Source organism: Myzus persicae, unplaced genomic scaffold, assembly GCF_001856785.1.
Source record: "Myzus persicae strain clone G006 unplaced genomic scaffold, MPER_G0061.0, whole genome shotgun sequence".
Taxonomy (NCBI): Eukaryota; Metazoa; Arthropoda; class Insecta; order Hemiptera; family Aphididae; genus Myzus; species Myzus persicae.
Genome location: NW_019103995.1, coordinates 76,230 through 93,780, shown reverse-complemented (window position 1 = coordinate 93,780; position 17,551 = coordinate 76,230). Strand labels below are relative to the sequence as shown.

Sequence of the window (17,551 nt, the reverse complement as noted above, 5' to 3'; positions counted from 1 at the left end):
TATTAATATATACTTAATTTGCCAACAATAATTATCTATAAGTACATTTTATAGCAATTTATTTTTCAATAGTTAGCTCACAAGCATTCAATATACTTTAAAAAATGTATGGTTACATAGGGGTCAATTTTTTTGGATATGTTACCCTCCTAACTGCAAGAGGATATCCGCAGTATACGCACCACAGTATAACAATAATATTCTCCATATTAAATTCTCACCGTGTATTATAATAAACCCTCACAACTCACAAGTCACAATGTTTCAATGAATATTGAACGTAGGGGCTTACCGTCGCGTTATTATAGCAATGTCATTCAGCATTTCCTTGAACCCGCATTGACCTTATATTATATTCTATGACTGCCCCTTCCACTAAAATTTAGAATAACGGAATTAAGGCATAAACGTTATTATGCAGCATTATAAATACTATAAGTGTATAGAAATAATAAGTAAATCTAAAATCTGTTATAGCTATCTTAAAACAATATTCAACAAATTTGTTCGAATGTGTACAAGTCAAAATCAACATTATGACTGTACGAGACCATGGCCACCACATACAAATAATTTGAATACAATCATACGATAAAAAATTCCATTTTTTTAAATAAATATATTTTGAAAAACGACAACACGTTTGTAGTATAGATATATGTAGTTATTTATTTATTTTCTCTTATTAAACTTATTTCTTAATTAACTGGAGACCTAGGAGTTTGGACAAGAATAATGCAGAATACCAAATTATTGTTGCGACTCTACTGTATATTATCAATTAGTATCGCAATACTGTCATATAATAATTGATAGTCTATTATGATCAATTGTTTATTTGGGTAGAAATAAAATCCACATTGCACAATAACGTAGAACGATTGGTTTTTGTTCTTAAATCATAAAAATATATTCTGTGTTATACGTGATGTAAGGTTGTAATAGATAGGATAAGATTTTATTTTGTTTTGGTTGCTTATCAATAATTATGGAGATGCTGCTTTATCAATTTTGACTGAAATAGGAACACTTTCTCATTTAAAATAATTTATAATAAGTCTTAAAATTATCAAATACCAACAAATTACTTTTAAGCCACCGCTTAGTATTCGACCTTTATATGGATTTACAAAAATATTTTATTGTTAATTGTAGTTTTTTTCAACTAATTACTGCTTTTAACCATGTGTGGTAAAATTATTTAAACGCCGATTGACAACTAAGTATACCTCATTAATCAGGTGATTTTTAACTGAAAATATAAACCATTTAAACCATCGAGAATTATTACATACTGCATTACTGCATATTATGTTAAAACTTATTCAAAATTATTGGTACAAACTACAAATGCATATTTTTTTTTAACCAATTGTTCGAGTAGGTATAATATTATAACGAGTTTAATATTATAATGTATATTAAAAGAAGAGTAGACCCGCTATCGGCGGTTATCAGTATGCTTATGTGTCTGCAATATGACGTTTAATAATATGTGTCCCTACTCTATACACTATATTATACAGTTGCATACTACGTAATAACATCACACAATATAGCATGGTGATAACAACGCGTATTAAATACATCGAAAAAACGAAATATGCCTGACATTTAACAATACTTAAACAAATACAGACAATGTTATGTAGCGTTGTTGTAGGCTGTAGTAGGTACACGTGTTTTTCGGACCACATTTATCTGTTTGACGTTTACAATGATTTTATTTGAGCAAACACATACGCTGTTGGTGAGAAGCATTTTCCAGTTAGGTCAGCACGGGTATCTGTACAATGTGTCGTTGTTTTATTATTATTATTATTGTTACGATGTGGCGTAGTGAGTTTAAATTTAAATAAAATAACTAATACACACCATGGCAGCGTAGGTAGACTATGGAATAACATTATTACGATATCCGCCGCAACGTTCTAACCGTATACAGGTAGGTACGCGTGTGGCTGCTTGGATTAAATTAATTTGTTTTTCCCCTTTAATCTGTGGTCCAGAAAAAAATGGGAACAACAATATTACTATAAAATGATGGTTATTTTCTTATCGTCCGTCGAAATTTAAATCGTTCATTTTTTTCCCTACTCCCCGTGCACCATTAAGACAGCAACGTTGCCGTTCATTAATATACGTCCTACTCACGGCATGACTACATGCATCGCGCGCGTGCACGTGCGCGGGCGAACGCAATGTGTTGCAAAACTGCAAAACTCGGCGAGAGAGATAAACATTGGATATGGACTGTTTGCAATATACATATTATAAAGTCGGCGGCGGTGGTTGCCAAGCAACTCCACATACGAACGACGTTGGCGAGAGTCTATTTTGTAATAATATTAATAATAACGCGTAATAATATATTAATATTATAATTTATATAATATCATAGTCTTATTCCATTTTACGGCGTTGCTTGTGATTTAGATGTAATTTAGTTTTTATTTTATTATAATGCTGTATTACGCTCTCCAATTTCCTACTTCGGTATTTTTGTGTCTCTGTATACCTATGTAAATTAATATTATAGTTTACTGGCTTTTATCAGAAATGAGGGTCGCGTGTAGGGTGTCTACTTTATGTAATTATACATTAAAAGTATTTTTTCAATCAATCTGTTCCTGACACCGCAGTGAAAACCCTCACGGATATCGAATACTCAAATGCTTCATGGTGTACCATAATAATTATATAAATATGTCATGTGTACATTAATATTTTATAATCGTACGTTTATATTATTAATTCGTAATGGATTTCTCCGCGACAAATGGTGATATTATTATAAAGTTTTATAAAAGCACCGACACTTCATTTGGGCTTTATAGTGTTATAATTTCCGCTCTCTTAAAAATTTAATAGTTTCCGAACGACAAGAAAAGAACTTTATACTGTGAATGTTTCTATTTCAAAAATACCAACATTACTTGCCTCCACATTTTACATTTCACTACCTTACCATCGTAAATATAGTTAAACGTGTATTTTAGATTCTGAGCGCACCACTATGAATGTATTGATTTTATAATGATTTTTGTTTTTAATCATGCGAGGACGGCAAGAAGAGTTTATTATGCAAAACATAGTTACCCTTTGTACCTATATTATTACCTACTTTCCGACCATTTTTCTTGATAAAAAGAAATTTACTGACATGAATTCATGATGTTGTTGTTACTAATTACCATTGGAAGTGGTAATATCGACGAGCCACAAAGGCGTGATAAAAGTATGTGTGACTCGTGCGGGAAGGAAATTTCTGTCTTGAGCAAAATGCTGCAGCCATCGCCTAACTTGCTCGTGACTAAAATAGCTCATTTTCCGCCCTGGCCACACAATAATATACTAATTTAGATTACAAAAAACTATTATATATTTTTTTAATAAACGTCTAATTGTTCAATAATTAGAAATTCAAGGGTTTATAAAAAAAAAATATTGATAATGTTGGTATTTTCGATATTCTTTATTCCATAATTAAAACTAAGTCATTTGTACTAGTCAATTATAATATAATAATATGATAATAAAGTAAATATTGTAATATAATAATCTATGGACTATGATATCATAATTATTATGATTATTGCTATAATATATAGTATATGCTCGGCCATAGGCGAATATTTTTAAACCATCATATCCTGTCCCCCATCTCTTATTTTATTCTTAACGAATTTCAACACTTCAGCTCAACCTAATTTTAAGTCTTAAGTACACATATGATGTGTATTTTATGATTTTGCAAAAATTTCTTGAACCTTACCGCTATATTACTAAATAAATTATAAAATATCCTTTATTAAAAGTAGTCACCATCATCTCTGCTCATACAATATTAGTTTTTCGTTTTTTTGATTTATCGAAGGATTTATTGAATTCAAATTTAACAAATCCATTACAGTGAAAAGGCTTACTTGAAACTTACTACCTAAACAGCAAACGTTTTTTTCAAATTTTAATATATAAAATTATGGTACATCTATATTGCCTTTGGTTGCACGTATTATATGTGGGTTATAACTTATAGGTACCACTGATTATGTTCTAAATCCATATTGTACGTATTAAAAGTAAATTATTACTTATATTTTATTAACATAATGATTTTACCATACATAATCCCCAAGGTACGGGTTCAATGGATTATCAAGGGTTACACGACATTGGATTCTGCCAGCGTATACGAAATTACGTACAAAAAAATATCCCGAATAAATGAGCGTATAACGGTTTAAGTAACACTGTAAATGTCTATAATATATTATTATTAACTATTAAGCGATTGGAAATGGAAAACGTATTATATACGTTCATGGACCATATAAATCTATTCATATATTATATACGTTTTAAGTTGTAACAGCCATATATATATATATATATACCATTTATAGTTTCTATAATATTCAATTCGCAATGTTGCCAATGGAATAGATAGGTACAAAAATACACTTAACTAATATTATTTTGTAAACAACAATATTAAAGAGATGAGAAATGATGGATTTTTGACATTTTCGAGTTTATGAGCCTCCAACAAAATAATATGAGACATGCTATGAAATTTAAAATTAAAACTCTAAATAATTTGTTGCGTCCTAGAAGTTTAGAAATACAAGATTATTGTAGGCCCTCTGTTTAACTCGATGACCGAACTACATATGTAATAACATATATTACTATATGAAAGCACTACATGTTACATGATATATATATATATATAATTATTATAATCATATGTTCACTGTAGTTTTTTTCATCAAGTTTAACATGTGTTAAAAAAAGTGTAGCGGCCTTATATAATAGTTCATATATTTTAATTATACATGAATTCCACCAGCGGGATCACTCAATTTTAAATATTTAAGTTAAGATTCATTAAAACTTTTTAAAAAAAGGTATAAGATTAAGTGTAATAAAACATAATTTATTAGTTTAATTAATTATAATATTATAGGTAATGTTAAAGAGTTGAAAAAATGTTTCAATAAGTAATTTTTTCATCTTGAATTGACAATCAACATGTGTTAATTTAAAATATATTATATATTTATGTACCTTGTATTTAGTTTTAATTGCTGTTTTTAATAAGTATATACAATATTTTCTATCGCATGTTGATAATGGCTATCGTATAGCTTATTATTGTTTGCGGGTACCTATCTAATAAAAATAAATAATATAATGATAATATTAAAAATGTTTTTTTCATTAATAAATTATGACTTATTTATTAAATTCAGTAGGTTTTTATAATATATATTGTATATGATATCTTAACACTAAACTCGGTAGTTTATTTCATCACTATTACGTATAATAATCATTAAATATTAGTTACTACTAACATGTTTCATACTTTCATTTATAAATTAGTAATTACTAATTACTATATACCTATGTCTACATGAAAATTAGTGTTTTTGAGTTTCATATCAAAACTTAAAATTTTCACGATTCACGATTATTTCGTATACTTTAATAATTGCGAAAGAAGATCAAAATTCGTGGATGAGGTAGAACATTTTATATTATAAAAATAAATGAAGCACGCCATGTGACTAGACATTTGTCTCTAAATACGTCTGTAAACTACGCGCAATTATCAATTTATTTTTCCAATTTCACAATTATAATAATATTGTGTACCTACAACTTCAACTAAACGTTCGGCTGTGTGCATGTGTGTGTGTGTTGAAGGAAGCGGTGATCGGTTGCGGTGGCGGTGATCGGTTGCTGTGGCGGTGGCGGCGACGGTGGATGGCGCCGCCTCGGTTATCGGACGAACAGAAGGCATTGTCACGGCAGCGCAGGCGGGACAGGCGTAGGGAGTTGCAGAGGTTGAGGCGCGCCGACCCGATATACCGGCTGGCGGAGCGGGCGCGAAACACGCGAGCCCGTCGGGAACAGAGGAACGACCCGGAGTACCGCAAGAAGGAAAGGGAACGCGACACGCGGGCGCACCGTGACCGGCGGAACAGGGTGGACACGGTGATGCGAAACATCGCCGGCAGTCTGTGGACCAACGGTAATACTACGGGAATCCCCATCACTATTACATATACCTAAACCTAGGTATACCACAAGTAGTAAAAGCCGACCGTCGAGCGAAGTCCACGTACTTACGTATTATATTGTTACATTATATCTGAATACATTGAACATTGTATATAAATCTGTCTTCTGTAATAAGTAGTACGAAATACAGAGGATCCTTAGGAGGGTTAACATACCCTCACCCAAAATATCTCAAATGTATACGTCGTTTTTTACTTACAGGTACCTATTTAAATTATTATTGTAGATATGATGGATTAAGGTTGATTATTTTCTGATAGTGATGATTATATAATTTAATAGGTATATTTTTAGAAAGTGAAAAACGTACTTAAAGTTGGAATCATTTAATTTGTTTAATGTGGTATGGTCTTATACGCTGTAAATTATATTAGCATTGAATGTTCTATTTTACAAAAAAAGGTGTAAGCCACTTCTAAAATGTTATCCCAATTCCGCCTATATGGAATCATTATTGTTGGAAGCATGGAACGTTCTTTACACTCGTAGTATACTTGTCCAGCGTATGTATTATGTAGCATCTAATACATTATAGTTTAGACATCAATGATCTCTACGCATTACTCATGTGCTCAACCGATATTCGAATCACCGGGTTGGTTTGATGGATAGTTCTAACCTCCTAGTGGCATTTATAGGTTCGAGTTCCCAATTCTCACATGTTCTCCTTATACATTTACCAAAGTCTGGCCTATATTTTAATAGTTTAATATCATTGAACTAAGTTTTAAATATTTGATAACAATTAAATGAAATTTTGAATGACCGGTGAGTGCAATCATTTGTATTACCACCCTGATAATTGTTTGAATATTGCATGATTATTGTAAACATATGAACAAAGATACGCATTATAATAAATAGATAGGTAGTAGTGCATAGTACTTTCAATTACTTTCAAATTTCAAGATTAAAATCTCCCTCTCCTCGGTGATCGCAGTTATCTCCTTCGTCCCCCTCAGCATCACCACAACTCGCACTATATGTATCCCAAAAATTAGAAAAAGTCGTCTATAAATCCGCCCTTCTCCCTCCAGACTATCGCGTACCTGCAGCTATACGAACTCGCAGCTATGCAAACGTTCGGTTCTAAAGTTTTCCAATAAAGCGCGCGTGTACCACGGTGACCCAGAAACGCGATCTTGTTACCTATATAAACGCATCGGTTTATTGTGGCAACCGCTGACGCCCCACCGGTCGACCTGTATATTATATACGTGCGTAGTCGGTATTATTGTTGTTGTTGTTGTTAGCAACGCTAAAAATAATTTGAAATTATTATGTTATCGTGGTCTGTCGTAGTAGTTTATAATTTTTTACTATTATTATTCGTTGTATTGAAACTGTCGGGAAAACGATACCGCGAGCATGCACGACGAAGGTTTCCCTATAATAAATAATACAATAATGATATTGTGTGACGATGACCGGTTAGGATTTAATTTATACATATAGTAAAAAATTGCATCGTATACGTTAGTGAAACAATTAAGCCTGTATTTTATACTGGCGTTAAGCATTGTTTCTCTCGCGTGTTAGAGACTATAATAATATTATGATAGACCTACAGTGTGGTTTTCTGCCCGCGAACAATTATATGAATGTTTATGTGTTTATTGTTTTTTATAATAATTTATACCTATCTCGAAATTGTTGACCAAAATGTATTTCATGTGCCTTAATACGGTAGTCGATGATTATTATTTCATTACAGTCTTGGAAACCTGCATCTGCGCACCATCACGGTCGTGTTGCGTGTTCAACTCATGATGACAATATTGTGTACACTGCACTGTGTATCTTTACCAAATCAAATTAATCTTCTTTATCGAAATTCATTTTAATTTTGTCTAGAACTAAATGTAATTGAATTTTGCTCATAACGTTTTGACAATTATTATAGGTATACTAAATTTGATTAAAGTTTACTTACTGAAGTCTAATATTTTTAAATAGGTTAAGTTAAGTTTTCTATAAATATATTTATATTACCAACCACATTTCAGTGGGTAGCACATAGGAAGTAAAATGAATATAATATAATTTTATTATGCGATTTTGTTATAAAAATATGATGCCTGAGTAGATTTCATAATAAAAAGTAATATTATAATTACTTATAGGTGTACAGTTAAATATAGATACATTCACACTGGTATACAGGTATAGTGCTATAAGCACAATATACTTGTTTGATGAAATAAAAACTAAATAACATTTCATTACAAATTCCAATCACTTAATGTTTGAATTTGAGATACCTACACGTTTTTTTTTTTATGCTGTCATAGATATTATTGGAACTAATGGGTACAGTAGATAATAATATATAGTGTTGGTGCAATCAAACGTTACTACTATAAAATGCATTGAATATATTCAGCTATTAATAATGCAAATTTTTTATATAATATAACATTAAAAAATGTCTGTTTAGCTGTACTAATACAAATTTAATATAATTACACACACATAATATAGTGTGGTTTTTATTTTTAAATGTTACAACATGCGATGTTTATAGTATACATTATACATATATGAGTGCCTATTATAGCTTTTATCATAACTCAAGTCAAAAATGTGTATACGTCATAAATCAATATTTGTTTTATATATTATCAATGTTGTAGTGTATCTGTGTATGCACCTATATTATATAATGTATCATATATGCACTAAATACAAATATATCATTTTAAATGTATATTGTATAATCCCAATGGAGATGTTAGTTTTCGAAGAATGATACAGTTATTCATTGCAAACCTATTTTTTGCCATTTATTATTAATCAATTCAGTTATTTTATAAGTCAACGAATAAAGTGCAAGATAGTTGTTTTCCAATGAAATTATTCATCACTCAGTATCACGCGGTAGAATAAAACTTTTTTTTTAACACGTTAACTATCCAAGTAATATACTGCATATTTACCTAATGTCCGTTTACAGTGTACCATTCTATAGGCTCTATAGCTGTCCTTGATTAAAACTTTGAAAATGTATTACACAATCTGTAATGACACGTTACGTGACAGTTTTTGCAATAGAAATATCTTATTATGATAGTTACACATTTAAAAAAACGAATCTAAACACTATAATAAATAAATATACTATCATATAAACGTTGCTTGTTGTTTGGTGTATATTTGTGCACTAAACTAATTCAAATTCAAATTCAAGAAATGTTAAAATAAATGAATAGACTCACTAAACTCTAAATAATGTCATAACTTATAAAAAACTAAAGAACACAACATTTATTAAAAAATAAAATTATTTTAAAAGTTGACACTATATAGATTAAAATGCAATTACTTATTTTAGTAATTATAAAATATAGGTATATAATAAATATAAGTACATTCAGTGAACATAATATTATTTAAAAGTTAAATCTTCGTCTATTAAAATATTACAATATTATATTTATAATTTCATATCTTTTATATCATAATTTATTTGAAATTGTACTAATATTAAGATTTAGAATTAAATTGTATCATATAAATGAATATTCCCTAGAACATAATATAAGGACAATTTATGAAGAACTATTTATATGAAATTGTTATAAATATTTACATTTCCATAAGAATTTTAAAATTCCAATTTAATTTTTCTTATATTATAACGATGATTTTTTAATTCTTAGACCACAAATGAGTTGGAATGAGAATGGAATCATTTTATAAAAACACTTTAGAAAAATTGTACAACGAAAGTGGTATTATAAAAATCAATAATCGAATTATAGAGTTACAGATAAATAAAACTATATATCTTACTAAATTGTAGTATATATTATATTATAAGTGTATGATTAAATCATTGTATGTATTAATACTAACACAAAAACAGGAAGTTAAGGAAAACATAATGTAGCTTTAAAATAAATATATAAATATTAATTTTTTAAATTTAGTAAAATAGAGTATTTTGTATTTCTATGTAATATAATACAATTATTTTTACAATATACTATCGTATATCATAAATTATAAAATATATGTAAGTAATGTCAGTAGCAACTAGCAAGACATATTAGACATACTACGGCGACTAAGACATACTAGTTTTTACATTCAATGTCCGCCATATTTTAATTCCTTCAAAACAATAGTATTATAACATTAAAATTTTAGGTAGCTTTGGTAAATACATTTATTTGTAGTCCACGTAATTCTATATTTAAAATTTGAATATACTCTTCTCGGTGTTCCTCCAATGGAAGTTACTAATGGAAGGATTCTCCACTCTGTGATTCATACCCGCTTATTTTCTTTCTCTTTGTCACACATTCGTTTATTGTTCTTTACATGAAAAGATTGAGTAGGTAATGAATTAAAGTATTTAATAAGTAAAAAATTTAATTCAAATTCAAATTCATAGTTCTGTCGTTTTGTTAACTATGACGTATTAAATAGGTATTTAAATATATAATATAATATGTATAAATAAATCGTTTTAATATGTAATAATATGTATTATTATTTTGTTTCAATAAATATCTTAAAATATTGATCATTGAATACATCATAATTTAAGCTTATATGTTATTACCAAGTACACAAATTATATTATGCCATTGTGATAATATTTGTATTTTTACGGTGTATAATTTATATGTTCAATGCGGTCAAGTACTATTAAAAATTAAGTCAATTTGTTTTGTATGACATATATTAAATAAACTAGCTTAATTTTTAGTCATGTCATGCAATTTAAGTTTATATTACAATACTGTTCTCTGGTGTTTATCATTACAATAGTTATTCATTACAGTGATATTTATCAAAACATAAATTATCTTGAACATAATATAACATCTTGTATATTTTATCTTTTATAGACGTATAGTATTTTTTTATGTAAATGCTTAAAATTAATAGTTATGATTTAAAGAAACGAAGCTAAATCAAATCTGATATAGGAATATGTAATTTAGACTTTACAGATTAGAATTTAGAGTATTGAAGTACGGAGTCGAATGATAAATTAAAAGTATTTTCCATGTAAGGAATTTCTACAAATTCGTCAATTACCTTATAATCTTATAATATATTGATGAAAAAAATAAATATAGAAAATCGCAGAATAAGCTTTTCCTTTATTAGCCTTGAAGGTTAAACATACTATAAATAGTTGATGGATTAATCTTGATTTTATTGGGTCCTCTATGGATACAAGACCCGGTATGAAGATTTTCGCAAGTAAGTAGGTTTATTATGCTTATAAAAATGTTTTTAGAAAAACCGTATTCTTTCAAATCACATCAAACCGGCATATATCGGCAAATATCGCGTCGCATCGTACTTCGTACATACCTATACGTACAATATGGTATCCTCGTCGGGGTCGGCCGCCGCCTTTTCGTCGTGACCCATATCCACGCACGTGTGCAGTGTATAATGTTATGTTGTATAGTTACAATAAGGTTGTATTGACGACGGGGCATCGCAATAACTAATAATCGTCGTCGCCTATCGCATTATCTCTTATAATATAATATTTATGCTGTACCGAGCGAAACGAATCGGTTAAATAGACATAATATCATTAATGACATTGTAGTTATTATGTGTATATAGTATTATGGTAGTGTTGTATACGAAAGAAAACGAAGTAATCTCAACGGCTTAAACAGCGCGCGCGTTTACACGGCCACCGAGGTTTGTACACGCACTTAAACCACTCGGTGTGCGCTTCAGTCACGGTTAGGTGCGGGGGGAGGAGTGTTCAACGAGCTTGGGTGTTGAAAAACGCGTGCGTTATTAATTAATTCCGCGGACCCGCCACTCCGCGTTCGGTGTGGGAGGACGCTACTCCGGCGAAACTTTTAAGGCACAACTCTTTTTCGGTGTTTTCTCTTTTCTCTCTAATTTTTCCTCTGCTCCGACAGAGCTAATTGTTTTTCACGTCTTTGGCAGAACATCTATCCCTGACCCCCGCCGCCGCGCGCCGACCGTTGCACGCCACCCGCAGACCGATAACGTCGTCGCGAGCATACCGCGCGGCGGCGGCGGCGGCGGCGATCACGTTTCGGGCGCCGTGAGTTTGAAAACAGCTCGGGCAACCGAACGCGCCGCCGTTTCGGGGTCACCGCCGCCGCCGTCGGCGAGATAACGTTGTCGGTGAACCGGACGGACGGTCGGTCGGTCCGCGTCGGCAGAGAATACCGCCCGAGTAGGGGAACGCTCACTATAATACCGAAGCAGTTTCCGTCCGTGAACCTATCGAACGTCCGAAGATTTTATATCATATGATCATAGAATATAATGTAGGGCCCTCTCTCGTTCGTGAAAAATATAAATGTCCGAGGCGTAATAAAATAATATGTTTTTTTTGTCGTCACAATACCGAGGGGATGCGTAGTGTGCTACTCTCGTCGTGCGCACCCGCACAATTTTGATTTCTGCCTCGAGAGCGAATAATTTTTTTAATTTATATATAACGGTACGCAGCATATTATTATTGCTGGTATTTAAAATACCCCCCCCCCCCAACCACCGCATATAGCGTAAATAATATAATAATATCACTATACTGCTACTTATTAAAGAGATAATATGCGGGCCGCGTGGCGTCGAATCGTCGTCATTTGAAACCCGACACTGGTACAGGAACAACGCCACACCACACATACGACACCGCTGCGTTGTGCTTCCGTCAGTCCCGTCCGTCCCCAACTCCCCACGTTTGTGGTTAACATATTATATTATATTTTTATCTAATACGAAATATCATGTGCCACTGCAGCAGTGCACGCGGTAGCTACTAGATACGCAGCGTGCGGGTCAAAATAAAACAAAAATTGCGTCGCGCGTGGCGTCAGTCCAAATAAAATTAATAAATAAATAAACTCTCATCGTTTACACGAGTTACGAGTGTTGTGTTCGTGGGGACTTGTCTGAGCAGTCGCCGCCCGACGTCGAAATAGACTGCGTTTAGATAGGTATTGTTTCGTTTACTGTATAAAAATATTGTGTGCGCGACGGCTAACGTTATAAACGCATGCCAACTCGCATTTGTGCCCTGCGAGTAGTCGTATACAGAGTTACTCGGTCCCCGACGTCCAATATGATATGGCTGATGCATTTTGCTTCGCATAATGATTAGTAGGTATAGAGAAAATGCATATAATTATAATACTATAATGTTAATCGATTATACTGTTTGCATTTTATTTTTTTTTCGCAAAAACCATGTGCGTGCCGCATAAAAGCAAAACTATTGGGGCCCTAGTTAAGCCGTGCGCTGTACGATACTATAATAATTATAAAAGAAGGGTATAGTAGATACAGTAACGAAATAAAAATATTCAAAGTGTAATTTGATTTTAATGCATAGTAATTATTTTCGAACCGTACGTCGATAATTGTACAATTAAAAAATACTATCAAGACTGCTTCCATTAATCCTTTTTTTAGATATTCACAGGCTTTTATACGCGTTTATAAGCAGGTGTCAGGTATAAACGGTATAATATGAATACAAGCTCTTTGAAATTTCGTATGACAAAAATGCAATGGGAATTATGTTGGTTTCTCTATGCGATCTATGCGATTATTTTCCACACGGAATTTGGAAGACACCTTAAAAGTAATATAGGTATATTATAATATAGAAAATACTATACCTACGACCTACTTATAATATAAATAGTATTTTTTTCATGCCGTCTGTCCTGTCTATAAATTTTTATCCCATAACCAAATTGTAAAAATGTCGATTGTTGATTTATATAGCTTACAATTTGTTTTGTTATATATACGCGTTATAAAATGACTGAAAAACGATTGTTCAGTGTGACAATCTCGAAGAGGGCTTATTGTGTCCCGTAGTGTGGGGGAAGAGATGGCGGGTCTTATACAACATACATTTTTTTCCATTTCGTACAGCAGGCAGCGTCGTCGTCCATGCCTTAAAATGGAAACCGGACGAGACCGAATTATTTTCTCTTACAACATATTTTGCGCGTGTGTGTATTACAGTACACGTGTATAGGGTACTGTGTATTTATTATCTTCTCTCTCTCTTTCTCTCCGCAGCCAATTGCTGTATTTGTGAGTCATTGTCGCCCCACTGAAAACTGGTTGCTCGTACTAGTTCGCCAAACAAAATAATATTACTCGCATACCACGCGAGACCAAGGTACCTCGGTAACTGTATTATATATAAATAATAATAATTGAGTGTATTTTCACCACACAACAATAATAATATGGAGACCGTCTAATGTTTTAGCAGAAGTATGGCTTCAGGTCACGTTACAGATGATATTATGGGTAGCGATAATATTGATTAGACACGATGTATTTTAAAAACCGACCATTTGGTTATTTAAATAATAGTAATACTGTGTATAAGCAAAACGCCCCTTATTTTTGTTTAGAAATAAAATATGTCATCGTTTATTGGTTTTAGCCGAATTGGAAAACATGGCACCGGATCAAGTAGGACCTGACGAAGACACGGGCGTAACCGCTCTGAGTAACTGTGGGGCTACAATGATGAACACTACAGTCTTCGTTACAGTACCAGCCAGTACTTTCCCAGTCCGGGTGAGTTATCAAAGAAAAAACGACAACTATCAAATTTTGCCCAAATGAGTAAACATTAATTCCTAAATAACTTTACCAAGCATTAATATTCCTTTATGAAAATTACACATATTTCGGAACAGATAAATTGAGCCAAACAAGTATTTTATTGTTGGCACTATTATTTTTAAGTATAGATAATATTCGTTATCTTCAACAAAGTTTTGAGATTTATTATTAGGTACTATTGTACTATAGATATATATTAACATTCCTTACAATTAATGCGTGTAGGCAGATACATCAAAAACATTGTTAAGAACAATACAGCATATTAGGTGCTATGCTTATGATCGTTTACAAAAAATAATGTGTACTTATTAGAAAATAAAAACTGATATTATTTCAAATGTTTTTTTAGATAAATATAGATACACGAAATAAATATTGACGCTTGAAACATTAACCAAGTGAAAATTCTAATGTTTTAATAACATACTATAACTATCATAAAATTGATCCAATAGACGTGGGACTGTGACTTGTGAGAGTATTAAAACTATGGTTTCGTCGTTGTGCAGATTATGGTCAATGAAAATAAAGTATACAAATACGATGGAATATAGAATACATCAATTATTAAATTTGTTACTATGTCTATTGTTTATGTACCTATATACTATAGAAATATAGACATATTATAACAATATAGTATATTTAGATATATATAGCCCATATAGGTAAATGTACATTTTAAATTTTACCATGCATATCTTAGATGTTCATTAAATGCTACAGTTGCTATATAATCATTGTTCAATAGTAATATATATGTATTCTACTCATAAACCTACTAAAGTTATGAACTGTCGTAAGTTACAACTACGTAGTACGTATACAAAATTACATTGCTGAGAACATAATTTAATCGCGTGATACTGTTTTTTTTCTTCTTATCATGAAAACGTTAGAACCTTGAACTAAAAGTATTGTTCCTGATGATTGCAATCACTATGTCTAAATGATCTCCTGGAGATTCGTACGGATACGTCGCTTTATATGGACTGAGATACAACCGCAGTGATTTATTTTTAAAAACGCTCAAGGGGTCAGTATAAATAGAAGCACAGACAAGACGAAGATACGTGCTTGGACAACTATCAAGTGGCCAGCAATGCGACAAATGTTCGTTTATTCCCAGGGGGGAAGCTTTTTATACACACGCACATACAAGCATACGCATACTGTATACATCGACGACGTTTTATATCCTTGTCCTGCAGTCTGGAATAATTCGATTTACCTATTAGGGGTCACGTATAGTACCATCATATTATACAGGCGACGTGTCATTATTATACATATTATACACATCTATTATCATTTATCCATATTCTTGTCGATTGACAGTAGTAAGCTCATCGTCCTGTTTTGTCTTTATATAATTACAGGAAGAACTGGCGTCCGAAAACGTGTATGTCGGCGGTGACAAAGACAAAGGCAACTCGACGGATGACAACGAGGACGATGACCTCACTTCGCTGAGTTGGCTGCAAAACAAGAATCTGCTCAAAGGTTAGAATAAAATGTATACACTATACATATGTATACATATAATATATGTATATATATATTCATAATAAACGGTCAATATAGAAAAAAGGACTGTACTTTTCGTTACGGATTGTTAGTCGAGTCCTCTTAAAGGAAAAACATTTTCCGTACATTTAGGTCAGGCCACTGTTTTAAATGAGGAGAACGAACAATAGTGTTGGGTCATAACAATTATGCTCACGCTTTATATGTATTATAAATTTATAATATATAAGATAAATTATAATCATAGGTACTTGCAAGGCAAACCAGCCGTAACAAAATCCTTCAAATTACAAATGCACATATTGTTCGTAAAATAATATTTATAATATTATATAAAGTAATATAAATAATTATTAGATTGTATTAATAAGTAATAATTTCATGTAGGATAGAAAAAATTATGCTTTCGTGACATTATTCAATTTTTTTGGATTTAAAGGGCATAATAAGTAATAACATGATATTATTATATTAAAATATGATACCAATTTAGGAGTACATTATTATATTAATAACGTTTTTCTTATTTAAGGTTTAGTTTCAACGTTTAATATGTACCTATAAATGTTAGTAGGTTGTTAAATATAAAATTTAACTCTGCGGGCCATGTACAATGTACATACTACCCTTGCAACATGGATTACTGTAAATCTACAGGTTATAAAAATGATGGTATATACTGGATGATTCACCAAACATACTCACCACGTTTTTTCCTTTTATCATGGGTTTATTTGAATTCTGATTTTTGGGATTTAGTATACTAAAGTATACTTAAAGACTATACTTTCAAATGCTTATATTTTTTTATACCATTTAATGAGCATCATATTATAACGATACAAACTTTTATTTTTCAAATGAGTCAGATGTTTTACGGTAAATAGTTCAGCAAATAATTTTTATAGAAATGATGAAGTTGATTTTTTCAAAAAAGTAATTTACTTAAATATTTACGGTATAGAAAGGTTGTGGTTATCATTAGAAAAAAAATTTATCATCACAGCTAGGGTGCTTCTAATAAAAATCTATTTGTTAAAAATTATTGTCCTTAAGTCCTTAAACAACATAAATTGAATAAATATATCATTGAAGGATAAAAAGGGGTTAACATAGCGGTGAGTTACCCTGTTCATTATCATAATAAAACATTCAAGCTAGCCGTCATAATTGTTTGGAAAAATGTTGGTAAGCTCAGTTGGAACCAAGCTTTGAATAAATACATGAATAAATGATTGAATAAATTGTTCTATAAGTAGTTTATTACTGTTTTAAAAGTAATTTTCGCCAATGGCTACTCAGGAAAAATTTTCTG

General features: G+C 31.4%; 1 protein-coding gene across 4 annotated transcripts in view; it reads left to right on the top strand.

Annotated features, from left to right (window-relative positions):
- LOC111037396 (fork head transcription factor 1-like) overlaps positions 1-17,551 on the top strand; it is a 43,666-nt gene that overhangs the window by 12,317 nt on the left and 13,798 nt on the right. For 2 of the 4 annotated variants that reach the window (XM_022319942.1, XM_022319940.1), the window contains exons 2-3: positions 14,522-14,658; positions 16,089-16,212. In XM_022319942.1, the coding sequence (XP_022175634.1) occupies positions 14,536-14,658; positions 16,089-16,212 (247 nt within the window). In that variant the 5' untranslated portion in view covers positions 14,522-14,535. Of the gene's footprint in view, positions 1-5,712; positions 6,041-13,190; positions 13,213-14,521; positions 14,659-16,088; positions 16,213-17,551 lie in introns of those variants that run through there. The other 2 variants (XM_022319938.1, XM_022319941.1) reach the window with 2 other exon arrangements.